General features: G+C 36.2%; 2 protein-coding genes across 3 annotated transcripts; both read left to right on the forward strand.

Annotated features, from left to right (window-relative positions):
• The first annotated feature begins 1,258 nt into the window (after window positions 1–1,258).
• On the forward strand, window positions 1,259–8,821 carry ccnp (cyclin P). Its single transcript, XM_087795818.1, has 9 exons — window positions 1,259–1,371; window positions 2,051–2,176; window positions 2,289–2,364; window positions 3,419–3,588; window positions 4,659–4,757; window positions 5,514–5,669; window positions 7,145–7,303; window positions 7,361–7,539; window positions 8,566–8,821. Exons 1-9 carry the CDS (start codon window positions 1,318–1,320, stop codon window positions 8,732–8,734), a joined length of 1,188 nt encoding a protein of 395 aa, XP_087651944.1. The 5' UTR covers window positions 1,259–1,317; the 3' UTR covers window positions 8,735–8,821.
• Window positions 8,822–9,056: 235 nt separating this feature from the next.
• On the forward strand, window positions 9,057–20,037 carry LOC148074673 (uncharacterized). Of its 2 annotated transcripts, none has more exons than XM_087796290.1 (5): window positions 9,057–9,252; window positions 11,739–11,916; window positions 13,636–13,751; window positions 16,401–16,580; window positions 19,272–20,037. In XM_087796290.1, the coding sequence occupies exons 2-5, from the start codon at window positions 11,754–11,756 to the stop codon at window positions 19,821–19,823; spliced, it is 1,011 nt and encodes a 336-aa protein (XP_087652416.1). In that variant the 5' UTR covers window positions 9,057–9,252; window positions 11,739–11,753; the 3' UTR covers window positions 19,824–20,037. The 2 variants fall into 2 exon arrangements, with proteins under 2 accessions (XP_087652416.1, XP_087652417.1); XM_087796291.1 differs by having other exon boundaries at window positions 19,275–20,037.
• The last annotated feature ends 656 nt before the right edge of the window (window positions 20,038–20,693 follow it).

The raw sequence follows: 20,693 nt of genomic DNA on the forward strand, positions 1-20,693 counted from the left end.
TAGTGGACTCTGAAGATAATGTCACTGTTTCATGAAGCTTCATCGACACATCACTACCATCTAGTGGACTCTGAAGATAATGTCACTGTTTCATGAAGCTTCATCAACACATCACTACCATCTAGTGGACTCTGAAGATAATGACACTGTTTCATAAAGCTTCATCGACACATCACTATTAGCCGCCAAATTAAAACTCAAACTAAAAGTCACTTTGACAGATAAACTGAAGATAACACAGTTAATAATTCCATGAAATCTACTGTACAAAACCACATTAAAGTGATTTTACATACATAAATAAAACAAAAGGTAATATAATTTTTTTGGGGTGTTTTTTTCCCTAAACACAATTTACACATAATATAAATACAAAAGTGTTTCCTTCTTCTTAAAGTTTTTTCGCAAAGTTTAACTTCATATCCTCCAGAAACAATCAAAAGGTATTTGGGATTAAAATCTCTGGAATCTGGACTATTTAAAAAGACGGTTTCAATAATTATAACTTTCCAATTAAAGGAAATGGATGCATGAAAGTGTAGACTGTAGAAAATTAAAATACATTTAAAAAAAAAGTGAAATTAACAAGACTTAATAAGACACAAAAACTAGGGGAATTAACACCCGAAACCCAAATACACATAGAATTAAAACAGTGTCACTGGGTTGTGTTGTCAATTTAAATTAAATTAATCTTTCCATCCATTTTATGCCACTTATTCCCTAAATAAAATAAAATAAAATAAAATAAAATTCTTCGGGTTTTAATATATAGATCAAAAACCAACAAAAGTTCGATAAAGATAAATAATTTAAAGATCGTCTAATAAGCAAATTAATATAATTGATTCCAGCAGCGGATCTCACAGTCAAGTTGAATCTTTTTAACCGCAGATTAAAACCGGAAGCAGGGCTAAAAAGACAGGAAGTGGACATGAACGTCACAAAAATACCTACGTATTTAAAGAAATAGATATGAAGGCATAAGTATTTTAATGTCGAACAAATTAATAATAATTAATCTGACATTTAAAGCGAGACATTTATTATATAACAATATCAGTTCTAGTTCCTTTCAAAATAAAAGTGTGTACGTTGTCACTAAATGGCTCGGTTTACGTCACCGTTAAAAATAAAGTTCGTCTGGTAAATAAAAATAAAAGATGTTTTTTTCTTCATCTCCAGCAGCGTAAGCCCCGCCCCCTCGCAGGTGTACATATAGAGCGGCAGGTGAGCGCGTCATGGCGTCTCTCTCTCGGCTTCAGGCTCTCCTTCTGTCGCTCGTGGATAAGTAGCTGCAGTGGCCCGGCAGGGATCATGGCCAGGACCGGGTTCTGCGACACCAAGCCTCTGCTGGACTTACGCACGAAGGTGATCACGTGACACAACCTCTTTAGAGTTTTTATTTTTTTAGTTTTTAAAGGTTCGATTTGCTGACGTTAACTGTCTCTTTTTTTTTATATAACATTTGAACTATAACATGATGATTTATTATCTCATATCTTGTTATTTATTTGAGTGCGAAAGGTTGTAAATAATGAGCTTTAAAGTAGTTAATTGTGTTCACCTGTTAGTCGTCGCAGCTGATTGGAGGCTTGCTAATGCTAATGCTAATGCTAGCGCTAATGCTAGTTAGCCACTGTTGGATTTAATAAACACTTAAGCGAGCACTTTCAAACTGCTGTTAATGTACTTTTACTATTAATTTTAAACTCTTAAGAACCCAAAAAGAAAGTTGTCTGCATGTAAAGTTGCTCTTAAAGTAGTTTTTTTGGAAATATTTAATCTAAAATGTGAATTTATTTTCTCTTTGGCTTGAGTTTAAACGTGTATATTATAATGTTTATACTTTTGATTTTAAATATGGTTATTTCCTCATCACTTTATCTAAATAGTTGTATAACTTTAAGTATTTCATTTCAATCGTTTTGTTTATTTTAAATGCAAAGTGATTTGTATTTTGAAGAAAAAAAAAAAACTTGGATAAACTTGTCAAAAGAAAAGGTTTTTTCCATTAACGTCAACTTTTAATGACGTGACTTTCCTTCAGGCGGACGAGCGACGGGTCCCTCTGAGATCCTGGGCCAACAACTGTGGGCCCCCGGACCGCTGGGCGCCGCTGGACGTGGACGAGTCCAGGATGAGTTTGGTCAAGATGGAGGCCGACTGCAAATGGGTTCGATCTTCTCTCTCGTGTCGATCATTTTCAATTAACGTCTTGGTTTCAAGGATCAATAAAGTTTTAGTCAAACGCCTCCGTCCGAACTTTCTGGATCTGCCGTCGACAGAAGTATCCGGGGCGAGGGGGTGACGGCTTGATCGTGGGTCTGCGGGAAGACGGTCTGACGGTGGCTGGCGTCGCAGGTGACTCTAGACCAGGTTGACTCTAGACCAGGTTGACTCACTCTGGACCAGGGTGACTCACTCTGGACCAGGGTGACTCACTCTAGAACAGGGTGACTCACTCTAGACCAGGGTGACTCACTCTAGACCAGGGTGACTCACTCTGGACCAGGGTGACTCACTCTGGACCAGGGTGACTCACTCTGGACCAGGGTGACTCACTCTGGACCAGGGTGACTCACTCTAGACCAGGTTGACTCACTCTAGACCAGGTTGACTCACTCTAGACCAGGGTGACTCACTCTAGAACAGGGTGACTCACTCTGGACCAGGGTGACTCACTCTGGACCAGGGTGACTCACTCTGGACCAGGGTGACTGACTCTGGACCAGGGTGACTGACTCTGGACCAGGGTGACTGACTCTGGACCAGGGTGAGTGACTCTGGACCAGGGTGAGTGACTCTGGACCAGGGTGAGTGACTCTGGACCAGGGTGAGTGACTCTGGACCAGGGTGAGTGACTCTGGACCAGGGTGAGTGACTCTGGACCAGGGTGAGTGACTCTAGACCAGGTCGAGTGACTCTAGACCAGGTCGAGTGACTCTAGACCAGGTCGAGTGACTCTAGACCAGGTCGAGTGACTCTAGACCAGGTCGAGTGACTCTAGACCAGGTCGAGTGACTCTAGACCAGGTCGAGTGACTCTAGACCAGGTCGAGTGACTCTAGACCAGGTCGAGTGACTCTAGACCAGGTCGAGTGACTCTAGACCAGGTCGAGTGACTCTAGACCAGGTCGAGTGACTCTAGACCAGGTCGAGTGACTCTAGACCAGGTCGAGTGACTCTAGACCAGGTCGAGTGACTCTAGACCAGGTCGAGTGACTCTAGACCAGGTCGAGTGACTCTAGACCAGGTCGACTGACTCTAGACCAGGTCGAGTGACTCTAGACCAGGTCGAGTGACTCTAGACCAGGTCGACTGACTCTAGACCAGGTCGACTGACTCGTGACCGAGGCGACTCTAGACCAGGTGACCCGTGCGAGACCTGAAGGCTGAACCGGCGTCTCTTGTCTCAGACGGATGTTTGGAGCGTCCGCTGCTTCTCTTCAACCCCGGCCTGCAGGGCTTCGAGAGTCTGCTGGCGCTGATGCCGGGTCTGCTGCGACGCGAGGTCCAGACGGCTCTGGAGAAGCTGGACCTGATGCTGGACCGGACGTACGCCTGGGAGGTGTTTCTGGACATGATGGTGAGTTTTGTTCTTCACTGCGTGAATAACTATGTACATTTATAACACATTTAAAAAGGATATTTAAGTAATATTTGTAGAGCTTTTCCAGACCAGGGTCACAAAGCGCTTAAACAATCAAAACAATATTCAATAAAATATATACTTTTAAAGATCAAGATGATACAAGAGTCTCAGAGAATCAAGGAAAAGCTAGAATAAAAGTGTCTTGATGTTTCTTGAAGGAGTCAGTAGATCATCAAACACAGATGTTTCTTGAAGGAGTCAGTAGATCATCAAACACAGATGTTTCTTGAAGGGTCAGTAGATCATCAAACACAGATGTTTCTTGAAGGAGTCAGTAGATCATCAAACACAGATGTTTCTTGAAGGAGTCAGTAGATCATCAAACACAGATGTTTCTTGAAGGAGTCAGTAGATCATCAAACACTGATGTTTCTTGAAGGAGTCAGTAGATCATCAAACACAGATGTTTCTTGAAGGAGTCAGTAGATCATCAAACACAGATGTTTCTTGAAGGAGTCCGTAGATCATCAAACACAGATGTTTCTTGAAGGAGTCCGTAGATCATCAAACACAGAGATGGTTCCAAAGCTTAGGAGCAACAATCTGGAAGGATTTCCCTCCTCTGGTCCTGAAGTTCAGGAACCATCAGTAGATTCTGATCCTCAGAGCCCGAGCTGGGGTGTAAGTCTGGATCAGATCACTGATGGAAGGTCTGACCATGAATAGATCTGAAAGTAAGAACCAGAATTTTAAAATGATCCTGAAAGAAACTGGCAGCCAGTGAAGAGTTTGAAGGAGAAATGTGAGTTCTTCTACTAGAGCGGCTCAGAATTCTGGCTGCAGAGTTTTGTATGAACTGCAGGCGAGACACATCCTTCTTGTACTTGTTTCTGTTAAACATCCTGAGTAACGGTTGGAAAACATTGTAAATATAACGTCAGTTTTTAAATTCAACATTAGTTGAAGATAAAGTTTTAACTTTTGGACTTATAAATGGCTTTTAGTGAGAACTAGAAAAATATCTGCTGAAAATTCATCTTTTTTTTTTTTCTTTTTCTGGGCAGAAATCTCAAGGAAAAAGTTGTTTCCCAAACACAGACCTGCCTCGACATTTCACCGACAGCACCAGAGCCGTCCTCGTCGACTGGCTCGTCCAGGTCCACGTGAGTCATTTCTGTGGTCGATAATGGAGACGGATAAGAGATTAATGACATTTGTTTTAGAATAAAGTGTTGTATATCACATGTAATGGAGGCGGAAAAGTTTGGATTTTGTACAAAAATTCCCGAACATTTTGTGTATTTATTATAATTTTATTTACTTCAATAATTCCGTATCTGGAAAAAAATTAGTGAAATTCAAATTGTATGATTTATACAGCAGGGGGCGCCATTGTTGCGCTACACACGATGAACGATCACTAAAAATGCTCTAAACGAAGCTTTAAAAAGATAAATAAACTCGTGATATTCCAGACGAATATGTTCTGTTCCTTCAACTTCTCAACGTTCCTGAAGATGACCTTCATTCAGCCAGGAGAAGTTTCTAAACCTTTTTTAGGAAACACAGTTTAATGTCGACTTTATCCCAAGGTCGGTCCATGAATATAATTGAAAAATAAATCTGTTTATTTCTCTCGTTTTCACTATTTTACAAGTTTATTTTCGAGTAAACCCGACTGAAAAAATATAGATTTCCATCTTTTTCTTTTTTCAAAATAAAACTATTTTCTTACAAAAATGTTCTTCAAATGTTTCACAGACAAATAAACTATGAACGTCATCTTTATCATGAGAATAAATTGCAGTGCATTGTGGGAATGTTTTAACTGATGTTAAGAAATGGTCGTGAGGCCGTTTTTGATATCGGCGCAGATGTGACATGACCTTGAGTTTGTCCTGCAACACTTTGTTTTCCAGGAGATCATGAACTTCCAGGATGACACGTTGTATCTGTCGATCCACCTCCTGAACCGAGCGCTGAGGCTCGTCAAGGTGTCCACGAGTAACTTGCAGCTCCTGGGGATGGTTTGTCTGTTCGTGGCTGCAAAGAAGGAGGAGAGTCTTCTTCCTGAGGTGAGGCGTCACGATACTACAGTACTATACTGTAGTGTAGTAACAAGTATATATGTGTAGTATTGTCCAGTACTTGACTCTGGTGTTGTGATAGTGTAGTAACAAGTATATACGTGTAGTATTGTCCAATACTTGACTCTGGTGTTGTGATAGTGTAGTAACAAGTATATATGTGTAGTATTGTCCAGAACTTGACTCTGGTGTTGTGATAGTGTAGTAACAAGTATATATGTGTAGTATTGTCCAGTACTTGACTCTGGTGTTGTGATAGTGTAGTAACAAGTATATATGTGTAGTATTGTCCAGAACTTGACTCTGGTGTTGTGATAGTGTAGTAACAAGTATATATGTGTAGTATTGTCCAGTACTTGACTCTGGTGTTGTGATAGTGTAGTAACAAGTATATATGTGTAGTATTGTCCAGAACTTGACTCTGGTGTTGTGATAGTGTAGTAACAAGTATATATGTGTAGTATTGTCCAGTACTTGACTCTGGTGTTGTGATAGTGTAGTAACAAGTATATATGTGTAGTATTGTCCAGTACTTGACTCTGGTGTTGTGATAGTGTAGTAACAAGTATATATGTGTAGTATTGTCCAGTACTTGACTCTGGTGTTGTGATAGTGTAGTAACAAGGATATATGTGTAGTATTGTCCAGTACTTGACTCTGGTGTTGTAGTATTTACAGACCACATGACTCTTGACGAAGTCGTAATTTGTTTTCAAACCAAAATATGTCCAAACATCAGCTTTAAAAGCTGCTGTAGTCACTGTATCCTCTCGTCCTCAGTCATGGCAGGATCTCCCAGGAAAAATATCTATAAAATAATAATAATCTCTATTTATATAGCGCCTTTCTAGACCAGGGTCACAAAGCGCTTGCTTTTGAATATTCATATGGTCTCCTAAAAAATGTATATATCCTGATATATTACTTCATCGGCAACTTTAAAAGCTGCCAGAGTTGACTGTTTCCTCTCGTCCTCAGTCATCTTGCAGGATTTCGTTGTTCTTTTAACTGCGGCGGTACGTAATGACTGCTGCCATCTAGAGGCTTGAAGTTTAATTGCAACAAAAGGCATGAATATTTTCACGTCAATTGTAAATAAAAAAAATGTTTGCGGTGCTGCTGATTCATGAGTCTACTGTATCCTCTTGTCCTCAGTCATCGCAGGATTTCATTGTTTATTATACTGTGTACTGACTGCTGCCATCTAGTGGCCGGACATTGATTTGCGACACAAATGAACACGGAATAGTAAAAAAAAACAATGGTTATATACGCTTGACTAGTTAAAATTATAATTAATCAAATTTATAATTTTAAGACCAATAAGTGTATGTTTTAATAATCAGTCCTGTTGAATCTCGCTGAGGTACAAAAACAAATATTCAAGTGTACAGTCATTTTTCTCGCGCCTGGTTTTGAGCGACTGCCGCAGGGACCGAAGTTGTGTATCCTCTCGTCCTCAGGTGTCTGGGCTGTGTTACCTGATGGACCACACCTACACCACGCACCAGCTGCTGAGGATGGAGCGTAAAGTCCTCTCCGGGCTGAAGTTCGACCTGTCGTTCTGTTCTCCTCTGCACTTCCTGCTCATCCTGGCGTCGCTGGCTCGCTGCAGCGTCAAGGTCGTGCTCTTCACCTTCGTTTGTTCCACCTGTTTGACCTCACCTGGTCTGGTGCAGGTGCTGTGGATGGCCCGCTACCTGCTGGAGCTGTCGCTGCTGGAGAACCAGTGTGTGGTGGTTCTGCCCGTTCACCTGGCCGGCGCCGCCCTCTGTCTGGCCCGTCAGGTCCTGCAGGAGCCGCCGACCCCGGAGGGCGAGGCCGCCTGGTGCCTGACCTCCAGTCTGCACGTGGGCAGGTGAGACTAGTGTTGATACGACGACGTGTCGATGAGAAACTGATCAAATGATACAAGGACTAAATTAACTGATTACACGCAGTCGCACTTTATAACCACTGGAGGGTTCTGTCGTCACCTAATAATCCCATTACAGCAAAGCCCTTCCAGTAGTAATCATACACATTTGATCTTCAAATTAATTATAGCCGACGTAACCGATACTTCACTGAACTTTATTAAACGTTTTACATGGTACACGTCGCTCAATAGTACTTCAACTGATACTACTACTAATACTAGTACTATTAACGAATTGGTAAACGGTTAAATAATTGATTTAAAAAATGTTTTCCCCCAATTAGTTTATTTCCTTAAACCTTTCGCTATAGAAATGTAATACAATTATATAAACGATAGTTTGATGCTTAACATTTTGAAATAAATTTACGTTTTTAAGAATCAACTTTTCAAAATTTCCATATGAAATGTTGACTTTATTTTTTTCAAGTATTTGGTTGGAATAAAGATTGTAGCTTTTTAAATTCAATATAAAAATTATTTTGCAAACATGTAGTTTTCACACAAAGTTAAAAAATAATGTATTAAATAAACATAATAAATTAAATGATTAAAAATAAATCCCAAAATACTTTTAATTATTGAATTAAAATATGGAAATAATTGAATAAAAAATTCTATGGACTGAAATCTATTTAATTTATGAATTTCCATGTAAGATAATGACACTTTAGATGTATTTTTTTTGTTTAAATACTGTTAAAACTACTGTAAAAATGGTGGTATTATGTCAATATTTAATTTATTTTGTTTGTTTTTTACAACCTTTTATTATATAAATTATTGAAGACGATTATTCAAACCATTTGACGCTACGACGTTTAGTAAAGATTTCAACATTTGAAATGTAAAATTTAACAATTTAAATTTCAAAAACATTTTTATTTTTCTGATGCACACTTTGAGACATTCGTTCTTTACAAAGTTATTGTTTCTTTTTCCCTGTATTAATATCCCCCCCCCCAGCGAGGCGACCCTGCTCCGGGTCATGCACACACTGGCCACTGCGGCCGCCGAGGCCAAGACGGGAGAAATCTGCGCCACTTTTAACAAGTTCTCCTCGCCGGAGACCCTGCAGGTCAGCAGACACCCCGCACTGGACGACCTCTCCAGTCTGCTGACCTCAGGACCCTGAAGGTCATCCAGGGTCGCCGGGCGAGGAAGAGGCGAAACTACACGAGGACGTGTTTTACTCTTGCAGCTGCTGTAGAAAAGTATTATTGTGTGGATCTTGTGAACAAATGTTTTGAGCTCATTGTTTTAAATGTGAAAATAAAGCTGCAACTTCCTGTTCGTGTCCAGCGTCCGGATTTACCCAGAATTCACCAGGAAAAAAAAAATTGAAAGTTTTTAACTTTATCTTCTCTCAGCTGTTTCTCGCGTGCACTCGCTTCTGATTGGCCGGCGCGTCGGCCTGATGGACCAATGAGCGTCGAGCTGGCGCAGAGACGCTCGCTTTGTGTCTGGAAGGTGTTTGTGGTCCAAGTCCCGGGTTCACGTGAGGTGATCCGGACTCTTGCTGGTCCTTCTGCGGCTCCGATCCTGCAGCTCGTGCGTCCTGGTCCTTGAACGTCGCGTCTGGAATGGCGCGTTCACGGTCTCACCACGTGATCACGTTTAGGTTTTATTTCACTTCTCGCGGGAAATATTGAGGTAAGTTTCGACTCGTGTTTTTAAAAATAATTTATTGATCGTAAATAAGAAGTTTCCACTAGTTTTAGAATGATTTTATTTTGAAATCGTCCGGTGATTCTGTCGTTAACTCGGCAGCTTGACGAGAAGTCGCTAATATTAACTCCAGTTAACCAACCCAGACGAGCTGGTTGATCATAGAAAACCTCCCAGTTAGAGATGCCAGTCTTTCCTGCTGGACCAGAGGCATGTTGTGCGTGTTTGTCGCTGCGTGGAAGTTTGAGAAATGCGTTTAAAAAGTGAAGTTTTCAGGACAATGTGGACGAAGACAGGAAACGCTGTTACATAATCGAGGGCGGGTCGAGCGCTGAGGCGTTTGAGGAACTAACGTAAAACATACACATGTGGGTTAAAAGTTTTCATTTTTTTGTTCGTTCACAAAAAAGATGAAACGTAGTACATACAGTATAAATACAAAAATAATCAACAGAAAAATCTATTAATTTTAGTTAAAATGATAAAAGAATTCCCAAAAAACTACAAAAATTATTATAAAATAATGATAAACATGTCAACCGTAATCATTAGTACAAGACAGACACTAGTGCAATTATTTTACACTTATTTAAAGCAATATTTCTATTTATTAAGTAGTCTAACAACAGTTGACCTGGTGAATAATCTGACTTTTGGATTATCAATCTGAAAAAGTCACGTTATATTTATTTATTTATATCCTCGCTACTTTTTTTTTTAGAGATAAATATTTTGTATAATCAGTCTGTAATTAATAGTAGTAGTAACTTGAAAAAAAAAAGTTCTAAAAGTTCTTTCAAACATTTCCCTGCTTTTTTTCTTTTACCTTTTCGTGAATATTTCTGTTCTCGCAAAATAATTTGACTGAATATCTTTATTATATTTAGAAATAAATTGTTTTATGTCATAATTATCACATTTATAACTGGTTTATAAATAGTTTTAATTAAAAATAATTATTTATTTGTTGACCTTTTTTTTCTATGGTTTTTCTTTTGGGATTTTCTTTTTTTTGGCCTGACAACTAGGGATGTATTGATGAAGCTTCATGAAACAGTTTCATTATCTTCAGAGTCCACTAGATGGTAGTGATGTGTTGATGAAGCTTCATGAATCAGTGTCATTATCTTCACAGTCCACTAGATGGTAGTGATGTGTTAATGAAGCTTCATGAAACAGTGTCATTATCTTCAGAGTCCACTAGATGGTAGTGATGTGTCGATGAAGCTTCATGAAACAGTGTCATTATCTTCAGAGTCCACTAGATGGTAGTGATGTGTCGATGAAGCTTCATGAAACAGTGTCATTATCTTCAGAGTCCACTAGATGGTAGTGATGTGTCGATGAAGCTTCATGAAACAGTGACATTATCTTCAGAGTCCACTAGATGGTAGTGATGTGTTGATGAAGCTTTCATGAAACAGTGTCATTATCTTCAGAGTCCACTAGATGGTAGCGATGTGTCGATGAAGCTTCATGAAACAGTGTCATTATCTTCAGAGTCCACTAGATGGTAGTGATGTGTTGATGAAGCTTCATGAAACAGTGTCATTATCTTCCCAGTCCACTAGATGGTAGTGATGTGTCGATGAAGCTCTATGAAACAGTGTCATTATCTTCAGAGTCCACTAGATGGTAGTGATGTGTTGATGAAGCTTCATGAAACAGTGTCATTATCTTCACAGTCCACTAGATGGTAGTGATGTGTTGATGAAGCTTCATGAATCAGTGTCATTATCTTCACAGTCCACTAGATGGTAGTGATGTGTTGATGAAGCTTCATGAATCAGTGTCATTATCTTCACAGTCCACTAGATGGTAGTGATGTGTCGATGAAGCTTCATGAAACAGTGTCATTATCTTCAGAGTCCACTAGATGGTAGTGATGTGTCGATGAAGCTTCATGAAACAGTGTCATTATCTTCAGAGTCCACTAGATGGTAGTGATGTGTTGATGAAGCTTCATGAAACAGTGTCATTATCTTCAGAGTCCACTAGATGGTAGTGATGTGTTGATGAAGCTTCATGAAACAGTGTCATTATCTTCAGAGTCCACTAGATGGTAGTGATGTGTTAATGAAGCTTCATGAAACAGTGTCATTATCTTCAGAGTCCACTAGATGGTAGTGATGTGTTGATGAAGCTTCATGAAACAGTGTCATTATCTTCAGAGTCCACTAGATGGTAGTGATGTGTCGATGAAGCTTCATGAAGCAGTGTCATTATCTTCAGAGTCCACTAGATGGCATCTCTGCACTATTTTCCTTTGTTTTGAACAACTGTTCTAATGAAACATCATTTTTAAACTGATGGCGCCACCTACTGACCCTTGAACAACATGACACTGTTTCATGAAGCTTCACCAACACATCACAACCGTCTGAGTTCATAACCTGGCCCCTGAGGATGTTTCAGTGACGGTACAGAAAGTTTAACTGTGAGTAGAATAAAAGCTCGCGCGTGTCCACCAGGGGTCAGGGGTCAGGATGCCGGGCGGCGAGAAGGCGTGTCCGAGCGAAGCCTCGTCCTCCAAGCGAGCCAAAGAGAAGCGCAACAGTTCAACGCTCCTGGCCATGAGAGACGCCAGAGGCTCGTCCGGTGGACGAGGCTCGTGCAGCAGCAGCTCCGACAAAGACTCCGGGTTCTCTGGTGAGTTGACGTCTCGTCGCACGACAAACTAATGCATTTGATCAGTTTTAGCTGCAAACGTGGAAATATTAGAGAATAAATCACTTTAATTTTCTTGTCATTATTGTAGTTCAGTATCATGTATTTTTATATTATTATTATTATTATAAATAATAATTATATTTTAAACAAGTCAAGCGTTTGCATTTTAACATTTAAGTCAAATAATATATATAGTTTTATACTAGTCAGTGTTCATTTGTGTCGCAATTAGTATCCGGCCACTAGATGGCAGCAGTCAGTGCACAGCACAATAAACAATGAAATCCTGCGATGACTGAGGACAAGAGGATACAGTCAACTCATGATTCAGCAGCACCGCATACATTTTTTCATTTACAATTTACATATTATGTATAGTTGCAGGACTATTTGGTAGACTTTGTTGTCAATAAAGTTTTGAAACTTTTGACAGCGACAACTCACAGTATTTAATGAACAATTATACGACAAGTAAAACAATTCTATGTGGTTTAAAATGGACATAAATGATAATATTAATATAGTTCGGCTTCGTAGTATTAGTGGAAGTACTATTGAGCGACGTGTACCACATTTAATAAAGTTCAGTGAAGTATCTGTTATGTCGGCTATAATTGATTTGAAGATCAAATGTGTCTGATAACTACTGGAAGGGCTTTGCTGTAATGGGATTATTAGGTGGAGACAGAACCCTCTGGTGGTGGTAAAGTGCAACTGCGTGTAACCGGTTACACAATAGTTACAAGCCTCGACTAAACATGTAAAAAAGATATTTAATGGTGACATCACTAGTAATACAATGTGTAGAGAAGGAAGTTGTGATCGTATTATATTTCAGACTCGGGGGCCAAATCCTGCCCGTCAAGTCATTTTCTGCGGCCCTCAAGCGCCTCAAACACAAAGTTAGCACTAGTTTAAAAAGGTCATGACCCGCGAGGAAGATAAAGAACGACAACAAATGTTCCAGAAGGTCGTGGGAAGAGAATTTTAATAAAGAAATAAAGTACATTTTAGTAAACGAGGTGAAGATCAAGTTCTTTGACATGTTTTTGAAGATAAATCTCTTGAAATCATAGTTTAGTTTCGTCTGGTTTAGTTTTAATATCAACGTAATGTTGCATTTTATTATTTCACAACTTATTCAACTTTTATTGGCCAATAAATATGATTTATTGATCATTTATTTGTTAAATTATTGTTCAACAAATATACTACAAAGAGTAGTGTAATACATCTATAAATACAACTATAACTATAATATATTTTGAGTTTCATCATATTATCACTTTATCATTTGTTTAAAAGTTATTGTTATGAATCCGAAATAAATAAATAAGAAAACTATAAGAATATTGACTTTAAATATTGAAACATTTTCCTTTTTTTTTTTTTTTTTTTTTTTTTTTACTATTTTGTTGAAAAGTCTTATTAATTATTTGTTATTATTATAGTATTGTTATTATTGTTATGATATATTTTTGTAAAATTCAATATTTTACATTAAAAACCAGTTAAATTCAATATAAAAGTTGAACTTGTTGAACTTTTCAACATAAGAAGTATTGAGTAAAATTATTCAATGAAAAAAAAACTTATTATAGAAATGATTGAATTAAGTAAAACAAATCTAATGTTTTTTAAATATTATTTTTCTCTCTCAAGAAAGTATAACTTCAGCGTCTCTTCTTTGATTGGCAGACAACGGGTCAGAATGGCCGCGGGTCGGTTCCGAGCGAAGCACGGGGTCTTCAGAGAACGTCCAGACGAGGCAGAACCAGCCGATCTTCATCGTCCAGAACCTGCTCGTGGCTCAGGTCGCTCGGGGTTCACTCGTGTCCATCTTGTCTTAACCCTTGCTGTAATGTGCTTGTGGTATCCCTTGTGTTGCCTCTGACAAACGACCTCCATCACTCTAATGTATTTATGGAAGCCAGGGAGGACGTTGACCCATAGACAACGCAAGGGATACTGCAAACACATTTGATTTGAGGCCTCCGGGTCACCTTGACCCTGAGACAACGCAAGGGATACTGCAAACACATTTGATTTCAGGCCTCCGGGTCACCTTGACCCTGAGACAACGCAAGGGATACTGCAAACACATTTGATTTCAGGCCTTCGGGTCACCTTGACCCTGAAACAACGCAAGGGATACTGCAAACACATTTCATTTCAGGCCTTCGGGTCACCTTGACCCTGAGACAACGCAAGGGATACTGCAAACACATTTGATTTCAGGCCTCCGGGTCACCTTGACCCTGAGACAACGCAAGGGATACTGCAAACACATTTGATTTCAGGCCTTCGGGTCACCTTGACCCTGAGACAACGCAAGGATACTGCAAACACATTTGATTTGAGGCCTCCGGGTCACCTTGACCCTGAGACAACACAAGGGATACTGCAAACACATTTGATTTCAGGCCTTCGGGTCACCTTGACCCTGAGACAACGCAAGGATACTGCAAACACTTTTGTTTTGAGGCCTCCGGGTCACCTTGACCCATAGATAGCTCCAGGGTTAACGGTTGCCATGTTTTACTCTTATTTAAGGCCAGCTGTTGACAAAGATAATCTTCTTTTCTTTTCTTCTCCATACGTCACAATATTATCATCAACAGTAACTATAACTATAATTAACTATAAACTACTAAGTTTATCATCAGAATAATGAATTTAAGATTTAAAATATTGACTTTTTTACAAATACATTTTAAGCTTTAATTATGTTTTAAATCATTTAATTCCATTTTCTATATTGAAAGGTTGAATTCTAATTTATTAGTAAATTAAATGTTATGATTCCAATGATCCTTCATTGAATATTCAACAGAATCGTCTGGTGACGCAATTGAATATTGAATTTTAAAGTAAAAAATAAAGAACATTTATTTTTCTTTATTATTATTGGATTAACATTTCAAACTCTACGTGTAAATAGAATCTCATCAGAACACCTTTTGAAAATGTTAGATTTTTTAGAATTATTACAATCAAAAATGATACCATTCGAAATAAAAGTTATTTAATTTAATTATTAAAAATAAAATAGAATCTTTGTATATTTTCTGTATTTTATTGTATTTGATTTTAATTTTTTATATAAATTAGATTAGATTAAGATAGATAGATAGATAGACAGACAGACACACAGATAGATAGATAGATAGATAGATAGATAGATAGATAGATAGATAGACACATAGATAGATAGATAGATAGATAGATAGATGGATGGATGGATGGATGGATGGATGGATGGATGGATGGATGGATGGATGGATGGATGGATGGATGGATGGATGGATAGACAGACACACAGATAGATAGATAGATAGATAGATAGATAGATAGATAGACAGACAGACAGACAGACAGACACACAGACACACAGATAGATAGACAGACAGACAGACACACAGATAGATAGATAGATAGATAGATAGACAGACAGACACACAGATAGATAGATAGATAGATAGATAGATAGACAGACAGACAGACACACAGATAGATAGATAGATAGATAGATAGACAGACAGACAGACACACAGATAGACAGATAGATAGATAGATAGACAGACAGACAGACACACAGATAGATAGATAGATAGATAGATAGATAGATAGATAGATAGACAGACAGACAGACACACAGATAGATAGATAGATAGATAGATAGATAGATAGACAGACAGACAGACACACAGATAGATAGATAGATAGATAGATAGACAGACAGACAGACACACAGATAGACAGATAGATAGATAGATAGACAGACAGACAGACACACAGATAGATAGATAGATAGATAGATAGACAGACAGACAGACACACAGATAGATAGATAGATAGATAGATAGATAGATAGATAGATAGATAGATAGATAGATAGATAGATAGATAGATAGATAGATAGATAGATAGATAGATAGATAGATAGATAGACAGACAGACAGACAGACAGACACACAGATAGATAGATAGATAGATAGATAGATAGATAGACAGACAGACACACAGATAGATAGATAGACAGACAGACACACAGATAGATAGATAGATAGATAGATAGATAGATAGATAGATAGACAGACAGACAGACAGACAGACAGACAGACAGACAGATAGATAGATAGATAGATAGATAGATAGATAGATAGATAGATAGATAGATAGATAGATAGATAATAATATAATATATACATTTTTTTTAAATAAAATTAGAATCAAATACAATAATATACAAAAAATATACAAAGATTTTATTTTACGTCCTGTTTGAACAAAATGAAAAGTCACTCATGGTCGACAAACATTAACTAAAATACTAAACTAAAATTACTAAAGTATATTTATTTATTTATATTATATAAACTTAAATAAAGCAGTTTTTTTATGAACTTATATCATTTTTCTACTTTTTCCTTCACGTTCATTAAACACTTGTTCACACGCAGCCCGAGGAGATCCCGGGTCGAGGCTCTCACCTGATCCTCCTCCAGCAGCCGACCCCCAAGACCCTCAAGACCCCGGCCCGGAAAACACACCCCCCCGGGCGTAAGACCCCCTTCTCGCCGGCGCCCGGCTCGTACCCTCGCCTCGCGCCGCAGCCCTGCAGGAAGAACCAAGTAAACGAGGTGAAGATCAAGTTCTTTGACATGTTTTTGAAGATAAATCTCTTAAAATCATAGTTTAGTTTCGTCTGGTTTAGTTTAAATATCAACGTAATGTTGCATTTTATTATTTCACAACTTATTCAACTTTTATTGGCCAATAAATATGATTTATTGATCATTTGTTTGTTACATTATTGTTCAACTGTTAACAAATATACTACAAACTAGAGTAATACATCTAAAAACTATAAATATTATATATTTTGAGTTTCATCATATTATCACTTGTTTAAAAGTTATTGTTATGCTTCAGGAATAAATAAATAAATAAGAAAACTATCAGAATATTGACTTTAAATATTGAAACTACTTTAGGATTTTTAATTATATATATATATTTTTAACTATTTGATGAATAGTCTAGTTAATTATTTGTTATTATTGTTATTACATATTTGTATATAATTCCATATTTTAAATTAACAATTTAAATTCAATATACAAGTTAAAATTTAACTTTTCAATATAAGAATTATTGATGCTTCTGGAATAAATAAATAAATAATCAGAATATTGACTTTAAATATTGAAACTACTTTAGGATTTTTAATTATATATATATATTTTTAACTATTTGATGAATAGTCTAATTAATTATTTGTTATTATTGTTATTACATATTTGTATATAATTCCATATTTTAAATTAACAATTTAAATTCAATATAAAAGTTAAAATTTAACTTTTCAATTTAAGAATTATTGATGCTTCTGGAATAAATAAATAAATAAATAAGAAAACTATCAGAATATTGACTTTAAATATTGAAACTTTTCACTTTAGGATTTTTAATGAAATGTATTTTCTTATTGATTTTGTTGAATAGTTGAATTAATTATTCTTGTTATTATTATAGTATTGTTATTACACATTATTGTAAAATTCAATATTTTATTAAAACCCTGTTAAATTCAATATAAAAGTTAAAATTGAACTTTTCAATATAAAAATTATTGATGTTTTTCAGGAATAAATAAATAAATAAGAAAACTATCAGAATATTGACTTTAAATATTGAAACTACTTTAGGATTTTTAATGATTTTCTTTTTTATGAATAGTCTAATTAATTATTTGTTATTATTGTTATTACATATTATTATATAATTCAATATTTTAAATTCAAATTCAATATACAAGTTAAAATTTAACTTTTCAATATAAGAATTATTGATGCTTCTGGAATAAATAAATAAATAATCAGAATATTGACTTTAAATATTGAAACTACTTCAGGATTTTTAATTATATATATATATTTTTAACTATTTGATGAATAGTCTAGTTAATTATTTTTTATTATTGTTATTACATATTTGTATATAATTCCATATTTTAAATTAACAATTTAAATTCAATATACAAGTTAAAATTTAACTTTTCAATATAAGAATTATTGATGCTTCTGGAATAAATAAATAAATAATCAGAATATTGACTTTAAATATTGAAACTACTTCAGGATTTTTAATTATATGTATATTTTTAACTATTTAATGAATAGTCTAATTAATTATTTGTTATTATTGTTATTACATATTTGTATATAATTCCATATTTTAAATTAACAATTTAAATTCAATATACAAGTTAAAATTTAACTTTTCAATATAAGAATTATTGATGCTTCTGGAATAAATAAATAAATAATCAGAATATTGACTTTAAATATTGAAACTACTTCAGGATTTTTAATTATATATATATTTTTAACTATTTAATGAATAGTCTAATTAATTATTTGTTATTATTGTTATTACATATTTGTATATAATTCCATATTTTAAATTAACAATTTAAATTCAATATACAAGTTAAAATTGAACTTTTCAATATAAGAATTATTGATGCTTCTGGAATAAATAAATAAATAAATAAATAAGAAAACTATCAGAATATTGACTTTAAATATTGAAACTTTTCACTTTAGGATTTTTAATGAAATGTATTTTCTTATTTATTTTGTTGAATAGTTGAATTAATTATTCTTGTTATTATTATAGTATTGTTATTATTGTTATTACACATTATTGTAAAATTCAATATTTTATTAAAACCCCGTTAAATTCAATATAAAAGTTAAAATTGAACTTTTCAATATAAAAATGATTGATGTTTTTCAGGAATAAATAAGAAAACTATCAGAATATTGACTTTAAATATTGAAACTACTTTATGATTTTTAATGATTTTCTTTTTTATGAATAGTCTAATTAATTATTTGTTATTATTGTTATTACATATTATTATATAATTCAATATTTTAAATTCAAATTCAATATAAAAGTTAAAATTGAACTTTTCAATATAAAAATGATTGATGTTTTTCAGGAATAAATAAATAAATAAGAAAACTATCAGAATATTGACTTTAAATATTGAAACTACTTTACGATTTTTAATGATTTTCTTTTTTATGAATAGTCTAATTAATTATTTGTTATTATTGTTATTACATATTATTATATAATTCAATATTTTAAATTCAAATTCAATATAAAAGTTAAAATTGAACTTTTCAATATAAGAATTATTGAGTAAAATTATGAATTGAAAAAACAAAAAACTTTAAAACATAGAAATGATTGAATTAATTAAAACAAATCGAATGTTTTTTTAAAATCTTATTTTTCTCTCTTTAAAAAAAAAAAAGAAGCCGCCGGACAAAGCCGCCAGCGACGCCCGCAACCTGATCAAGAGGGTCTGCACGGGGTCGGAGGTCAGGCCCGACCATCGCCCGGACAACGAGGCCGCCCCGGGGTCGGAGGTCGGGCACGACGCCTCGCGCCAGCGTCGCTTCCTCAACACGGTGGAGATCCTGCGGCGCTCGGGGCTGCTGGACGTGACGCTGCAGACGCAGGAGCTGCTGCGGCAGAACGTCGCCGCCGACGCCGACATCGCGCAGCTGCGCCGACACACCGAGCTGCTCTGCCAGGCCTGCGGCGGCGCCGGCGGCGGATCGGGGGAAGCGGCGGCGGCGGCGTTGGCGAACCTTCACCGGGTCATGGAGGAGTCGGGCAGCTACCCGGGCCTCGACCCCAGACGAGACGAGCGGACGAAAGCGGCGAAGTACTGCGAGACTCTCCAGGAGATCCTGGACCCCAATGTGAACCGTGACCCGCCTCGGGTCCGCCTGGAGCCTCGGGTCCGCCTGGAGCCTCGGGTCTACGGGGTCGTGGGGTCGCCCGACAGTTCCTCCTCCTGAAGGGGTCGCCAGCGCTTCTCCTGACCTCGGAGAATATGTCGGGAAAAAGACGTTCTCGACGAGAATAACTATTTATTCTTTGGGTGAAATGTTCCCAACATCTGGAAGAGGAAGTGACATCACTTCCTGTCGTTGAGCATGAGTCCCTTAATACTGATGTTACCTTTTAAAGTGTCGTTTAAAGTGTTGTGTTTCAATAAAATTAGAATCTTGAGCCTTTTTTTCTTCTCTTCTAAAGCATTATTTCTAAAAATAAATAAATGATGAATTAAAGATTATTTTCTACAGAGACATTTACTTCAATAAAATATATCCTAGTGAAGTTTTTTCTGACCTGTTTTAAATGATTATCTTTTTACAACTTAAATGAAATAGAAAAAAGACAGAAATTAAAGAAAAAGTTTAGCTTAACTTATGTCATCATGATCCTTCTCTTTATGTTATTTCCTGTGATCGGTTCTTTACATTTGGACTTTATTCTTTTATTTGCACTTTGTTCTTTTATTTGAACTTTGTTCTTGTATTTATGAAACTATCGTCTGCTGTGAACTGAAAACCCAATTTCCTGAAGGAGATCTTAAGAGGGATTAATAAAGTTTATCTAATCTAAGATAAAGTTTAGCCTTAAACAGGAGAGAAAAAATACAACTTTGTTCTTTTATTTGCCCTTTGTTCTTGTATTTATGAAACTATCGTCTGCTGTGAACTGAAAACCCAATTTCCTGAAGGAGATCTTAAGAGGGATTAATAAAGTTTATCTAATCTAAGATAAAGTTTAGCGTTAAACAGGAGAGAAAAAATACAACTTTGTTCTTTTATTTGCCCTTTGTTCTTGTATTTATGAAACTATCGTCTGCTGTGAACTGAAAA

Source organism: Callionymus lyra, chromosome 7 (assembly GCF_982586985.1).
Source record: "Callionymus lyra chromosome 7, fCalLyr1.hap1.1, whole genome shotgun sequence".
Classification (NCBI taxonomy): Eukaryota; Metazoa; Chordata; class Actinopteri; order Syngnathiformes; family Callionymidae; genus Callionymus; species Callionymus lyra.

Excerpts from the sequence above, each read along its gene's own strand:
- ccnp (XM_087795818.1), top strand. The coding sequence starts at position 1,318 with ATGGCCAGGACCGGGTTCTGCGACACCAAGCCTCTGCTGGACTTACGC. Across the intron at positions 1,372-2,050 it reads TGCTGGACTTACGCACGAAG|GCGGACGAGCGACGGGTCCC; the intron begins GTGATCACGTGA and ends ACTTTCCTTCAG. Across the intron at positions 5,670-7,144 it reads AGGAGAGTCTTCTTCCTGAG|GTGTCTGGGCTGTGTTACCT; the intron begins GTGAGGCGTCAC and ends TCTCGTCCTCAG.
- LOC148074673 (XM_087796290.1), top strand. The coding sequence starts at position 11,754 with ATGCCGGGCGGCGAGAAGGCGTGTCCGAGCGAAGCCTCGTCCTCCAAG. Across the intron at positions 11,917-13,635 it reads CAAAGACTCCGGGTTCTCTG|ACAACGGGTCAGAATGGCCG; the intron begins GTGAGTTGACGT and ends TTTGATTGGCAG. Across the intron at positions 13,752-16,400 it reads AGAACCTGCTCGTGGCTCAG|CCCGAGGAGATCCCGGGTCG; the intron begins GTCGCTCGGGGT and ends GTTCACACGCAG.